The sequence below is a fragment of the Cynocephalus volans genome, chromosome 3 (genome assembly GCF_027409185.1).
Source record: "Cynocephalus volans isolate mCynVol1 chromosome 3, mCynVol1.pri, whole genome shotgun sequence".
Classification (NCBI taxonomy): Eukaryota; Metazoa; Chordata; class Mammalia; order Dermoptera; family Cynocephalidae; genus Cynocephalus; species Cynocephalus volans.
Genome location: NC_084462.1, coordinates 17,297,264 through 17,310,854, shown reverse-complemented (window position 1 = coordinate 17,310,854; position 13,591 = coordinate 17,297,264). Strand labels below are relative to the sequence as shown.

Here is a 13,591-nt window from a genome sequence, read left to right as displayed (position 1 = left end):
ATAAGACTTCTTTACTTTCCAGATAACAGGTTGAATATGATTTTAAGAGGCATCCTTGATTTTGACTGTGCAGGATTTTCTATATCCATGTGGAAATCGTGGGTTCGTAGTGTAGACACTTTGGGGATTTAGAGCTAATATACTGAAGGCTAGATGGTTTGTAGGGCTTATGGAAGTGCTAGGGACTCCAGATGTAAGTGTTTACTTAAAAAAAACAAAAGCCCCATGTGACTAAGGACCATTGGAAAACAGGCCGTGTCTCCGTAGGTTTCCTTAGCAGAGCCACAGTATAGATCTGTGTCCTGGAAAACAGCGCCTTCACGTATACAGGAATACTAATTTCTTTCTGTAAGCTGCCATTGCACAGCCTCAGTGAGAGTCAAGAAGCTAAAGCAAAGCTCTTGTTTCCAGTTGAGAAGGGAATGGCTGCCAGCTCTTCCAGAGGAAAGATGTAATCCTTTTTCATGTGTGTCTGCAGGACTCTCTCACTGTGGGGTGAGGGGAGGCTCCAATGTGGACTAGACATATTCAAATTCTCCCCTATTACAGGGAAGCCTCTTGAATGGGGAATTAAGGGGGCCAACCTCGCCTCCTGTCCCTTATCCCTGCTGTGGGAAGATACAGGCCACAGAGCTCGCAAAGGCAGGGTCAGCACAAGTCTTCCTTCCTTTTGCTTTTGTTTCCCTCAGAGGCAGAAGGGGCCTTTGACCTCTTTTAGAAGGCTGTGGGCTTTCCTTGGTGATACCCACAGTGGGTACCTGTACACCCATACCAGACATTCAGTACACAATGTGACCTTCTCCCTTGAGCAGGGAGTGTGGTCTTTTGAGCCCTGGGGTGGAAAAGTTCCTTTGGAACAGAGACCTGATTGCTAGGAGTATAGAAGGACCTGGGAACTGCTTAGGCCCTAGGCCAGGGAGAGGGAGGTGGAGAGGGATGTGGGAGGGATGTAGAGTGGGCGACACCCCCATACAGCTGCTGTTAATCCCTGTTCTCCCCTTGCCTTTCCATGGATGGGGTGTTCCCTGTAACCTACCTGGACGTCAGCTTTCATTTTTGGTAAAATGTGTTTCTGGGGTGCCTCCTTATTTTAAGGTTTGGCTTTGCCAGGAAGGCCTCTGTTCACAAGACAGGGCTCGGGTGCCAGGGGTTAGGACCAGAGCACCTGCCCTTTCTCTGCTCGTCACTCTCTCTGCGCTCTGGGCCTCTCTTGCTCCATGGATCTGTTCACACGAGGAAGAAAGAAAACTTAGCTTCTATTCTGTTGCTCCATTTGGAATCTAACAGGGTCTAATGAATCTGATGTCTGTCTCTAGTTTGCTGGTAGGGGATCCAAACCCTTGACCTTGGTGTTACAAGGCTGTGCTCTAAGGAACTGAGCTAACTGGCTAGCCCCCCTAGTTTGTAGATGGAGTTACCGTATTTCTGGAGAGCAATCTCTCTGTACTCCAGAGTTGGGAGTTTGGTAATGCTACTGTCATTAAGTCAGGCTTTCCTGTCTACAGAAGACCACTGTAAAGTGTAAATCAATGAAAAAAAAATCTAAGAAGAGACAGTAAAGAGATTGTGGAATACTTATGTGAAAGCAAACACATGGAAGCACATTTCTCTTAAGGAAGGTCTATATCCTGCTTTTTATTGATTTAATAATTCATCTCACATTAACTTTTTTGCTGATGGTAGAGGGTGTAGTTATCTCTTTTTTTCCTTTTGCAGGATGTGCAGAGCAAGTTAAAGGAATCGGCTCAGTGTGTTGGAGATGAATTCATGAATTGTAAACTGGCTACGAGGGCCAAGGTATTTTTCTAATTTTTTTTATTACTTTTTCTCTTAACCAGAGAAGCAATCATTTTAACACTTAATATTTATTTTGCCTCTACTAGTGCCAGGGATTATGCTAAGATCCATTGTGTGTACTTCTAAGTTAACCCTCATTTCAGCTGTTCTGAAACATAGGGGTGGTAGGCCTGTTTTACAAGACAATAAACAGGCTCAGAGAGGCTGTCATTTGCCAAACTTTTTTTTTTTGGGTGGCTGGCCGGTATGGGGATCTGAACCTTTACCTTTGGTGTTATCGGCACCACCCACTCCCAAGTGAGCCACCAGCCAGCTCCCAAGGTCCCAAACATCTAAACAGCAGGGCCTGGATGTGAACTGAGCTCTGTTTGACTGTGGGGCTCATCAAGCTCCTCATACCGTCTGCTGCCTTTCTGTGACTCAGATGGACATATGCTTGCCCTCCCAGCTTTTGGGATTTCAGGGGATTGATTGTTGCATTTGTTTATTTTAAAATTTAATTAATCTGGTCTTGTTACAAAAAAGGAGTAAGGTGGCTATTTGGTAGCTTTTTGTTTTTGATTTTTCCTTTTTTTTTTTTCTTTTTTCTTTTTTTTTAAAGATGACCAGTAAGGGAATATTAACCCTTGACTTGGTGTTGTCAGCACCACACTCTCCTAAGTGAGCCACGGGCTGGCCCTGATTTTTCCTTCTTAAAACTGCTTCTCCATATAAAAATAAAGAATTTTTTATTTTTTATTTATTTATTTATTTTTAAAAGATGACCGGTAACGGGATTTTAACCCTTGGCTTGGTGTTGTCAGCACCACACTCAGCCAGTGAGCAAACCGGCCATCCCTATATAGGATCCGCACCTGTGGCCTTGGTGTTATCAGCACCGCACTCTCCCGAGTGAGCCATGGGCCGGCCCTTCCATATAAAAATAAAGAATTTTTTATCTTCATTTTATTCCCTGAGCTTTCTGTTTTCTAAGCATTGATAGTTAATGTTAAGAGTCTCATGCTCTACCGACTGAGCTAGCCGGGCATCTGATAGTTAATGTTAAAGCTTGTAAAAAGTCTTTGGGACTAGATGAAGAATACAGGAGGCGTTCCCTTCGTGTGAAGAGTCTTTCAGGAATTTACATTCGCCGTGTCAAGCTTGGAGATTATTGTTTGAATGTTTTTTTGATAGGATCCGCAGTTTGATCAAATTCTAGTGGATCCTGTAATCATAATCTCATGGCATCATTTGTCTTAACATTTGCAGTGTACAAATGATATTAGTTTCTCTTTTTTGGACAAGAAGAGAGATCCAGTGCAGGCATTGGAGAAGGGGCAGTGCGTTCATGGTGGTCTCTAACAGGATCTGGCTTTGGAGTTTGGTCTCATTTACCTGTTCACGTGGATGGAGTTGTTCAGTCTCCTGTTGGTCACCTTTTGGGTGATCAGCTGCTGTTTTCTGAAAGGTGTTTCAGGTCTGGTTATCCACAGTTTCTCTCTTACTCTGGCAGGACTTCCTCCCAGCTGACATCCAGACTCAATTTGCTGTTAGCCGGGAGCTGATTCGAAATATCTACAATAGCTTTTATAAGCTTCGCGATAGAGCTGAGCGGATTGCGTCGAGGGCCATCGACAATGCTGCAGATCTTCTTATATTTGGGAAGGAGTTAAGGCAGGTGACCCTTTCAAATTCTGTAGGGGTGAGTTGGGTGGGGAGGAAATCTTTAGACCGGTGGCGGGCTTGGAGCAGAAAGTGTGTTTACTGTAATAACCGTCATCTTGACCTGTTTCACTCCAAAAGGGGAAGAAAATGGGTCAGGCAAATGGGTATAATATTTAGAAGAAAAAAGGTGGAGAATTTAGGCAGAGAAATGTGGATTCCTGAATACAAGTAAATTTGTCAATTTCCAAGTTTTCCCATTGTCAGGATTAGATTTTCATTCGACTTGGGAAAGAACAGACCGTGGACTAGTAATGCTTCCTTTATGCTAGAGGAGAGACCAGACCTGGTGCCAGCACTCTGCTCTCCTCGGCAGCCTAAACTTACATGTGCACACATCACTGGGGTCTTGTTGGGAAGAATTGATTCGGTAGGTCTGGGGTGGGTCCTGAGATCCTACTTTTCTCACCGACTCCCAGGTTTTGCCATGGACCACTCTTTGAGTAGAGGGGTCTAGGGTAGGAGCCACGCAGGTGCTGTGGGATGACTTGGTATTTAGGGCCATGAATCTGTGGCAAAAGGGGATATTAGCCTCGACTGCGTGGTGAGCTCGAGGCCTTGAGTGTTTCCTCTCCTGTGTGTGTTTTGCTTCCCTTAGTGCTTTAGGTTCTGACACAACCCCCCTGCCCTCCTGGGCCACTCTGAACAGCAGCACGTGGGGGTCCCTTAAGCAGGCTCTGAAAGGCCTGTCTGTGGAGTTTGCACTGCTCGCCGACAAGGCTGCACAACAGGTGAGTGGATTTGTTCTCTGCAGGCACCTGTTCCAGAAAACATTCTATACCTTGGCATGAGGGAGCACCTCTGTCTTAGATCGACTTCAAAGTTCTGAGCCTTGAGTGAGTGAGCACCTGTTCCCTGGGTGGGAACTGCCAGTCCCCATCTGTTCTGGGTGGCTCCCCTGAGCCATTTACACTTTTGAGATGGTTGCCAGTAACAAAAACAAATCGGGTTCTGGTCTTTTCAGTGTTGACTTTGCTGAGATAAGAAGAGAGAATCTGTCCTTGAAAATGTAATCTTGGACTTCTAAGGATACTTCCGGGTGGACCAGATAGTTCCCATTTTGCTCTCTGAATCAACTAGTATTTGCCACACGGTAACTAACTCATCAGAATAATAACTAAGTTCTCAGCACCCCAGGACACTCCCTGCCCTTTTTACGCTTGACACCCAGTTATCCTCAGGAAGTGCTTCTGCTGTATAGGTTGGAGCTGATTTTAGAAATCCGTAAAGAATTTTGTAGTCATTTGAAATTAATTTGAAGATGCAGTGTTTACCATTAAATTTAAAGGTTTAGGTGGGTGCTATTTATAAGAATGTTACATAATTTTGAGGGTGAAAGCTTGCTGCCTATTTCTTGGGAAAATGGTCTTTAAGCTGCTAGTAGATATTCTTAAATGAATTAAAATACTGTATTTGCTAAGGCTGTGCTTCCTTCCTGAAACGTGAAGCTCTTTAGTTACTTGGTAGGTGGTAGATCCACCTGTCGTGGAGTTGGAGCTTTTCATGCTGGAGGTTGGGCGCTCTCAGATGCCCATGTTTTCATGTTAAAGATGGAATTTGATCTCTTTGCTGGAATGGAAAGCCCTGGGTTTTCTTCCTCTTCTGCACCCTGTGCCTGTGTGTTCCCTTTAGAAACTGAGCTTAGGGCAGTGATGGTGCCTCTCCACTGGCACTGGGTCCCTTCCAATTCCGTGTCTGACTGCCCACCTTTCCAACGTGGAGAGGACCAAGGAAGTGGTGCTGAGGCTTGATGGGATAGAAAGGCAGTAGGGCCTGGGGCAGCCTGCTCTGCACTTTGCACTCTGTGCCGTGACCTTGCTCAAGTTACTTTGGTCTCTGGGCCTTACTTTCTGCATCAATTAAATACAGGAGGCTTAGACTAGATCATTAAAAGAATTTTTTTTTTTTTTTTTTTTTTTAGCCCATTGAACCTTTTCCCCAAGCTTGGTGTGTAAAATGTAAAAGCAAAGCTGTTCTGGTTGTAGTTGTGGGGACACAGACCCCTGCCACACTCAGCTCCCTCTTCAGTAGGTAGCCCCCAGCAGGGACTCCAAGAATCCCTGGGGATCCTGCAGAGCACAGGATGAAAATCACTAGTTAGATGATTTCCAAGGTCTTTTCTGATTCAGATTTGGATGCTGTGTTTCCACCTTGAAGAGTGAGAAAAGGTTCAGGCTTCTGATTTGGTAGAAGTTTGCAGTTTGAGGTTCTTCCCAGCTTTGTGATTCTTTGATACTTCATGAACTCTGTTTTGAAATTTATTGTCTAGAGAAGTACGTTTCCTGAATATTCCTCACTGTCCTTGGTTGTAGTGAAATTAATAGAGTTTTAATATGAAACTAGATCAAACAACCCATCAGGACTTTCAACTGATATAGCTAAAATTCCATTTTACCCTTGTTGTACAAGTAAAGACATTCTAGGATTGTTTTTCCTAACTCTGTTTTTACTTATACTAGTTTTATTCTCTCTAGAGCTATAAGGAGCTGTAAATAACTATATCCCAGAAAGACAAGTGAGGATCAAAATAGAGGGTCTGTTTTCTCTATGGTGATGGATCATGTGCCTTTGTTGAAGGTGCACACATTAATGGTTTGGGGTTTTGTGTGGCATTGAACCATAAATGGGGCTTGGTGGCTGGTAGCATGTGCAGGAAGGACCCTTGAATTCCCCCATCTACTGGACCAGGGAAGAAGCCTCCATTTTCTTATGCCTTTCTACCTGGTCAGGTGGGAATGATGGTGCACCTGTGAACAGCTGGCATTTTTCTTTCTGAGTTTTAAAAACCATGAACATATTTGTTGTTTTCCTGGAACCTCATTAGCTGGAATCTTGGTTGGCTGTGGGTGTGGGACTTAGTAGTGGCTGGGGACTTTCTTGCTCAGCAGGCCTGAGGCCTGGAGGGTGGAAGGGGCATTCCAGGATACCCTGAGGTGGTGGCAGCCCCTGCTCCCAGTCCAGTACTTGTGTTCCTACAAAACTTCCCTGTCTCTTCATGTTTTCTCAGTCTTCTCCTTCCTGCCAGCACATCCCTTGCACTGAGTTCACTGTGCAGTTTATGGGATGAGCTTTCTCACTCTCTGCAACAGGTGGGGGATTAGATTATAGAAGGACTGTTGTGTCCATGAGGTCCTCCTCAAACCATGGTGACTTAGGATCACAAGCTGTTCTGTGGCCATGACCAAGGTACCAGCATTTGGGGAGGGTGTCCCCAGGGCACCTACTTTGGTTGTCTACTTGGTCCCTACTTTGTTGCCGTGACAACCCTGGGAGGGTCTGTAGTGAGCCTCACAGGTCTGTGTCTGTTGCTCCTGGAGCAGGGCCTGGAGATAATGTGATGCCTGTTCTGCTGTCTTCCCTCAATGACTCGCCATCTCCAGGGCTTTGGTGCCAGCTCTTAATACCGAAGAGTGCCTCTGAGATCCGTACTGGTCGGTCTGTGCGCACAGTGGTCTGTCCTTGTGTCCTGCTGAGTGCTGCTACTGGATCTACGCTGGGCAGGCCAGGGGCAGTCTCTAGGTGGTGTTTGGCTGGTGGTGCTTACTCGTGTCCCCAGGGTGCTGTGGATGGCTGCAAAAGCAGGGCTTTTAACCCTGTTATCACCAGGGTGTCCATTCCACTACCAGGGCTGCCCTCATGCTGCAGACTCACTGTGTGCTTGTCGGCTTGTCTCTGTCACTGTGCTGCCCATGCACAAAGCTGTGAGCAGCGGCTAGAGAGGAGCCCGTGTCTGCCTGCTCCTCCCTGCCTGCTCTGGTGTGGCCCTTTCTCATCTCCTTGTGTCAGCCGAACCACCAGAATGTCTTTGTTCACTTAACTCCACACATGTCTTTAATGTAATGTATCCTTCTTGTAGCTGCAGTCTCTGCCCTCCCTTCTGTCCCCAACTTCCTGGGCCTGTGTTTCTTTCCCCTTTTATTAAAGTAGAAGTGACGCCCCTTGTTGCCAGCAAGATCGCTCCCATTTGTTTCCCCTTTTGGACACAGCTCACAGCTTCACATGGAAACTCAGGTTTTCTGCAGTTCTGGGCAGAGCTGCTGGGGAGGGGCTTGAGGGGCCTGGCTCTCCCAGTGTGTGTGTTGGGCATGAGACGTTGGCTTTGGAAAGCCAAAAGGAAGACACAACAGTGTTGAACAACTAGACCAGGGGTGGGCATCTGTCCTTGCTGGACCTAAGGCCCTTGTTTCCATCAAAATTGCTGGGTTTGTGGGCATCTCTGCCTGTTATTGGGTGGACTGGTGGGTGGAAGGGAGGGCTCTTGTGCAGGATTGGCTGGGTAGTTCTGGGGGAGTGCCTTTTCTCTGGGAGGAAGCCAGCCCATCCTGTGGTTGGGTGTGAGTTCCCTGGCAGAGTTTTGGGTCTTGTGTGTGTTCTGTGTTGGTTAACTCACCCCTTATTTTCTAGGGAAAACAGGAAGAGAATGATGTGGTGGAGAAATTGAACCTTTTCTTGGATTTGCTCCAGTCCTATAAAGTGAGTCTTAGCTGCTCCTTGGTCAAGGATAGAACTTTTAAAAATGATCTTATGATCTTTCAAGGGTGTAACTCTGGAGGAATGGAAGAAGAGTCGAAAAACCAGGGTTGTGGAGAGATGATGGGCCTTCCATAGTCTCACTCATATCATTTCCTCTTGGCTGGCTCTGGGGCGCTTTGGCCTGTGGCCCCACAGACTTCCCTGATCTGAAAGTTGGGGATGGGGGTGGGGGCGTTGGTTGAGCTGGGTAGGAGAGACTCTGTGTGTGTGTGAGTGTGGTGTGAGTGAGTGAGTGAGTGTGTGAGATAGCTCTCTTTAGGTGTGTGAAGGCCTGGTCAGTAGAGGTTCCGGGAAGTCAGAGCTCAGCTTAGAGTAGGGGAAGCTTTCTAACTGTTGTGGTATCCATGGTGGAGTGGATCACGTTGTGAGGCCAGAGAAATTCTTTGTACTTAGGAGCTCAAAGAAGGCTGGCCCAGTGCTTGTGGGAATGTTCTAGAAGGGACTTCTGCTGAGTGAGATGATAGCCAAGTGGCCTCTAAGTTCCCAGCACTATGATTCTGTGGCTAGTATTTCCCGCAGTATTTCTGACTGGGGTTATTTTCAGGTAAATGCCAGCGTATCTTCCTTTTGGAGGCTGACTGGTTCTTTTTCTACTAGAGGAACATTGGTTTTCTGGAAATTGGACAGCATTCAGAGTCTGACGTCCAGAACCGTCCCAGTGCTCTGGGCTGTACATTTCTCCCAATTCTAAATTAAGTTTATTTACGTGAGTTTTTGGTTTGGAGCCTGGTGGTGGTCTGTGCTGTGAGCCCCTGTGTAAATCAGTGCATTTCAGATTGGGCTTGATGGACTTCTTTGTGGTTTGAGTTGTGGTTTGAGTCTGGGCCTGACACCTGAACTACTCTGTTTCATGAGCATTTTCCTGAGTGTGAAGTGGGGGTGTGTGTGGGGTGGCTGTTTCTGAAGAGGAAAAGCTGTTTCTCTGAAAAGGCCTCTCACACTGGAGCATGAACAGCATTTAGTTTTAGCCGTTTGCCATGAGTCTGCACCTCCCCTTGCCACTCTGGGTTTCCAGCCCCCTCTGCTCTCTCCTCTTCAGTGCTTTCTCCTGCCAGGAGGTGGAGGGGAATCTAAAGCTGGCCCAGTAGGAGGGGTCCCTTTCAGTCAGTTGCTGAGGGTGTGGGGGAATGGTGGGTGAGTGCCATCTTGCTCCCCTGCAGGACCTGTGCGAACGGCATGAGAAGGGCGTGCTGCACAAGCACCAGCGGGCCCTGCACAAGTACAGCCTGATGAAGAGGCAGATGATGAGTGCTGCCGTGCAGAACCGCGAGCCTGAGTCCGTGGAGCAGCTGGAGTCCCGCATCGTGGAGGTAGGGGATGCAGGAAGGCGGCTGTAGGTGAGTGGGGTGGGAAGGGGTCTTTCCCACACCTGGCCCTGGCTGGAACCCAGAGCTGTCCTCGTGGGCTCTCCTTGGCTGGCTCCAGGAGCATGTGGAATGTCCATGCCCGTGTGCCCAGGAATAGAACTGGGGTGCAGTGGAGGCAGTAGAGCTGCCTCCCATTGCCCAAAGTGACACGCCTCCCCGTTCACGGTGCTCTCTGTCCTGGCCCTCTCTTCCCTTGGTACTTTGTGAATGCTCGGTTACTACACAGAAGAGGCTGAGTGAGGACGTCAGGGAGGACGTCATAGTGGGCCTTGGTGCTCTTCCCTCCCATCGTCTGCTGGGCCAGGTTCACAGGGAGGCTCTTTACCTTGCAGCAAGAGAATGCAATTCAGACGATGGAGCTTCGTAACTACTTCTCCCTATACTGCCTGCACCAGGAGACACAGCTCATCCACGTCTACCTGCCCCTCACCTCCCATATCCTTGGGGCCTTCGTGAACTCTCAGATCCAAGGGCACAAGGAGGTGAGCCCCTCCCTGCTCCTACCACTGTAGGAAAGGGCCAGCGCCTTTCTTTTCCAGCTGCCCTTCCTACAAGCTGGCTGACCTTGAGAAATTATTTAGGAGTTGGTGGAGTTAGGGTCTGCATGTTCTTGTTTGGATCTGCTAGTCTCATATGTAGCCAAAATTATAATTGTGAAGTTGTTCTAATGATTCCTGGGGGGGAAGGGAGGTGGGAGGAGTAGAGAGACTATAAAGGAGCAATTTCTTATCTTCTGGAGGAATTCTAGAAGTCAGAGGTAAAGCATGTAGAATTCCTGAACCCTAAGTTTCAGAGAAGAAATGGTGGGAATCAAGTCTGAGCAATTAGGGAATACCATAGATTGGATATTTTTCTTAGAACCCCTGGTCAGCTTCCTCCAGATGGTGGCTCCTTAAGCCTTGGAGATCAAATGCTGTGACTTGTCCTGAGACATCACAAGCAGCAGCGACACTCGCCTGGCCTAAGTAGTCTAGAGCTGCAGAAGCCTGCACACGTTTTTGGCTCTTTGTTCACCCTTCTCAGCCAGCTGTGTTTGTCTGTCTCCAAGCAGTCTGAGATGCTTACGTGTCTGGCCAGGGCTGAAGAAATAATTCAGAAATGGTCACTGTCTAGTTCTTCTTTTTCTGGCATCTGTGTAGTCTCCACACCCTTCTGCTTTCTAATATTCTCTATCCTTCCTTTTCAAGTGACCATTGGTGCCTCTTGTTAGCACTGGGACCATAATCCCCTTATAAGAGGGGGAGCATCTGCCTGTGGCGACCTCCAGCTGCTTGTCACAGTGGGAGGAGCTCAGGCTCGGAATTTGTAAACCCCTACCTCACATCCCAGCTCCACGGCTCTTATCACCTCTTATGACCTCGGTGGCTCAGTCTCCCTATCTGAGAAATGCTATAAAATATGACCCTGTCAGCTTTCCAACATCGGCCTGGGGACTCAGTGGGCAGGGATTGCTGCTTGGTAGCCACTGACCAGGGTCTATTGCTGGTGCTGGGCATGCAGCTGGATTATATCTGCCCTGTCACCAATGAACATATGGACTCAGGAAATCCAGAGAGGGAGGCCAGTTGGAGGGGGGGGAGCAGGCTTCTCATGTTCTGATAGAGACTTGTACAGAGTCCAGGGGATGGGGTGGGGTCCAGTCTAGGGAGCTGGCCAGGAATGCTTTTCGTAAGAAGCATGTAACATGAACTCAGACCTGAAGTTTAGAAAGGTCACTGGCAACAGTTTGAGGGGACAGGTTAAAGGGGTAGAAGATGGAGATTGTCAAACCATTCAAGAAGTAATTGGAACTGACCAGGTCAGCGGCCAGTCTGCACCCTGGTCTAGAACCAGTCATTCCAGAACCACCTGTTTGTTTACAATGCAGACGCTGCTGTGCAGAGCCTGCCTCAGACCTACTAAGTTGGAATCTCCGGGGCAGAGACTCAGGAATCTGTGCATTAGTGGTACACCCTGGCAACTGGGATGGGAGGACTACAGTGGGACACCCGGGCAGCTCTGGAATGGGAGGGCCATTAGATTAGGTGAGAAATCATGATGGCTTGAGAGAAGTTCCCATATTTTCTTGAGTTTCTGGTGTTCTCAGTGCCTTGGTAATTTTTTCACAGCAGCCCTAGGCCAAAATAAACTTTTAATAGTCCGTTTATTAAGTAGTTCCAAACAACTTCAGAGCAGTAGTTCATGTAGTGTATGGCAAATACTGCTGAGCTTCCCTGGAACATTTGAAATACTCCATTGTACTCCTGTGAGTTTGCTCTGCATCTGCAGTGCCTTTGGGCACAGTTTGGGAACTGCAGGCATGAGTGAGCTGCCCTGAGAGCTACTGTTAATGGGGCTGGGGAGGAAGGAACAGATGTAAATGTAAGTGATTGCACACATGGTTCACTATTACAGGTCACGGAGACATGTTAGGAGAGCAGGTTTGGGCTTGGACACCTGGGTGGCCAGTGGGGACATCAATGAGGGAGTATATGACAAGTGGGGTAGGGGGTTGTGTTCCACTTGAGGTTGTGATCACAACCCTAGACCTAGGAGATTCCTGTATTGTACGTGACTCGCTAATCCCTCAGTCTTGTAATGCTGAGACTGGACATATTTTGATCCAGTGACTTGACTTCGTCTGCATATTCCCAGGGCCACACTGTGTTTTCTCTCATCACATGAGCCCCTGAACTGCCGATGTTGGTCTCTGACAGCACCCCACCTCCTCATGCCCATCGTATCTGTTCCTCATCCTGGCTACAAACGTGCTTGGCTAGTGGTGGCCATTTATTCCTGTCCACATTTTATTCAGTGGATGGCTGTTGTCTTGGAATTTGACCTGCTGAGCCATCCAGAAGACCAGTGCCTGCAAAACTGTTAGTGAGAGTGCTGGAAATGAGTCAACAATAATGTTTCTTAACATTCTACGTCCAGCACGTTTGTGGCCTTTTGGTCCTGCATGCAGGAGACAGAGGGAGGGGCCATCTGTGGCCTCTGGTCTCTGGTCCACTCCTTATTTAGCTTCTTCTGTGAAGGCCACCACTGATGTAATGGGAAGGGGCTGATCTGCCCTTACTTCTAGGACTTGCAGACCAGGAGCCTGGGGGAGGTGACATACCCCAGACATCCCTCCTGTCTCTGCCACTAGATGGGATGTCTAGAGGGACAAAGAATTGGAATTGGTGCATCAGAAAATGGAGCAAAGGTCCAAACAGGTGCTTACCCTGTTTTCTTCCTCTTCTCCCTCAGATGAGCAAGGTGTGGAATGAGTTGAAGCCCAAGCTAAGCTGCCTCTTCGCTGGACCACACAGTGTGCTGACCCCGCCTCGGTCCCCGCAGGAGGATGGCGTGTATCCTCACTAGTGCATGAGGCCCGAGGCGAGAGCTCCCTGCGGCCTCACTAAAACTTCTTTCCAAACGATGTGTCCCTGGTGAATTCCCTTCAGATGGCGGCTGCCTCACCTCGTGGTGCTCCCAGGTCAGGGCTGATGCAGCTCAAGCAGCGGAGCTCACTCCCGGCTGGGGCTGGGTGGGCTGGACTGGAGGGGTGGTCATCGCTCCTTCCTGCCTCTGTTACTCCCAAGGTGTCTAAGCAGTGGGGTGTCCGTGAAGCGATGGACTGCACAGGGTCTGCTGTACCACGCTGTTCTCTGCCTGGCCCCCACCCTCTCTCCTTCCCCACAGTCCTGCCCTGTGGCCTGTAGCCTGTAGCCTGGCAGTGAGAAGTGTTAGGATTTTCTGGAAGGGTTTTCTCCTGTTCCCCAGAGACAGGGGGCAGAGGCAAGGATCGTTTTCACACAGCAGATGATGACTGGGGGAGTATGGCGGGGGAGCCTGCAGGTGCTGGAACAGTCGGGAAGGATGGGGGTGTGGGGTGGCTGAGGCGGCTGAGCCAGGGGGAGGGGAAGGCTGTTAACCCATGCCAGCGACTCTCCTGGGTGGGTGGTGTCACTGTGCTGGGTGTGTGTGTGACAGCAGGATGGAGCAGGTGAGGCAGGGACAGCTGCTGAGGCAGAAGGACACTTGTCTTGTGAACAGTTGGTTTTCTAGGGGACACACGCTAGTGAATACCCTGAGATCCCTGGCTTGGGCTGACCTCTGGGATCAAATGTCCTATGCTCCTCCCTCCATGCACACACACACACATACACACACACACACATACACACACACACATACACACACACACACACACACACTGTGACCCTGTC

General features: G+C 48.6%; 1 protein-coding gene across 2 annotated transcripts in view; it reads left to right on the top strand.

The window, feature by feature from the left end:
* SNX8 (sorting nexin 8) overlaps positions 1-13,259 on the top strand; it is a 41,941-nt gene extending 28,682 nt beyond the window's left edge. Inside the window, exons 5-11 of one of the 2 annotated variants that reach the window (XM_063090120.1) lie at positions 1,717-1,797; positions 3,290-3,450; positions 4,097-4,229; positions 7,903-7,971; positions 9,192-9,341; positions 9,731-9,880; positions 12,630-13,259. In XM_063090120.1, the coding sequence (XP_062946190.1) occupies positions 1,717-1,797; positions 3,290-3,450; positions 4,097-4,229; positions 7,903-7,971; positions 9,192-9,341; positions 9,731-9,880; positions 12,630-12,743 (858 nt within the window). In that variant the 3' untranslated portion in view covers positions 12,744-13,259. The remainder of the gene's footprint in view (positions 1-1,716; positions 1,798-3,289; positions 3,451-4,096; positions 4,230-7,902; positions 7,972-9,191; positions 9,342-9,730; positions 9,881-12,629) is intronic. The other variant, XM_063090121.1, reaches the window with a different exon arrangement.
* Positions 13,260-13,591: the final 332 nt, after the last annotated feature.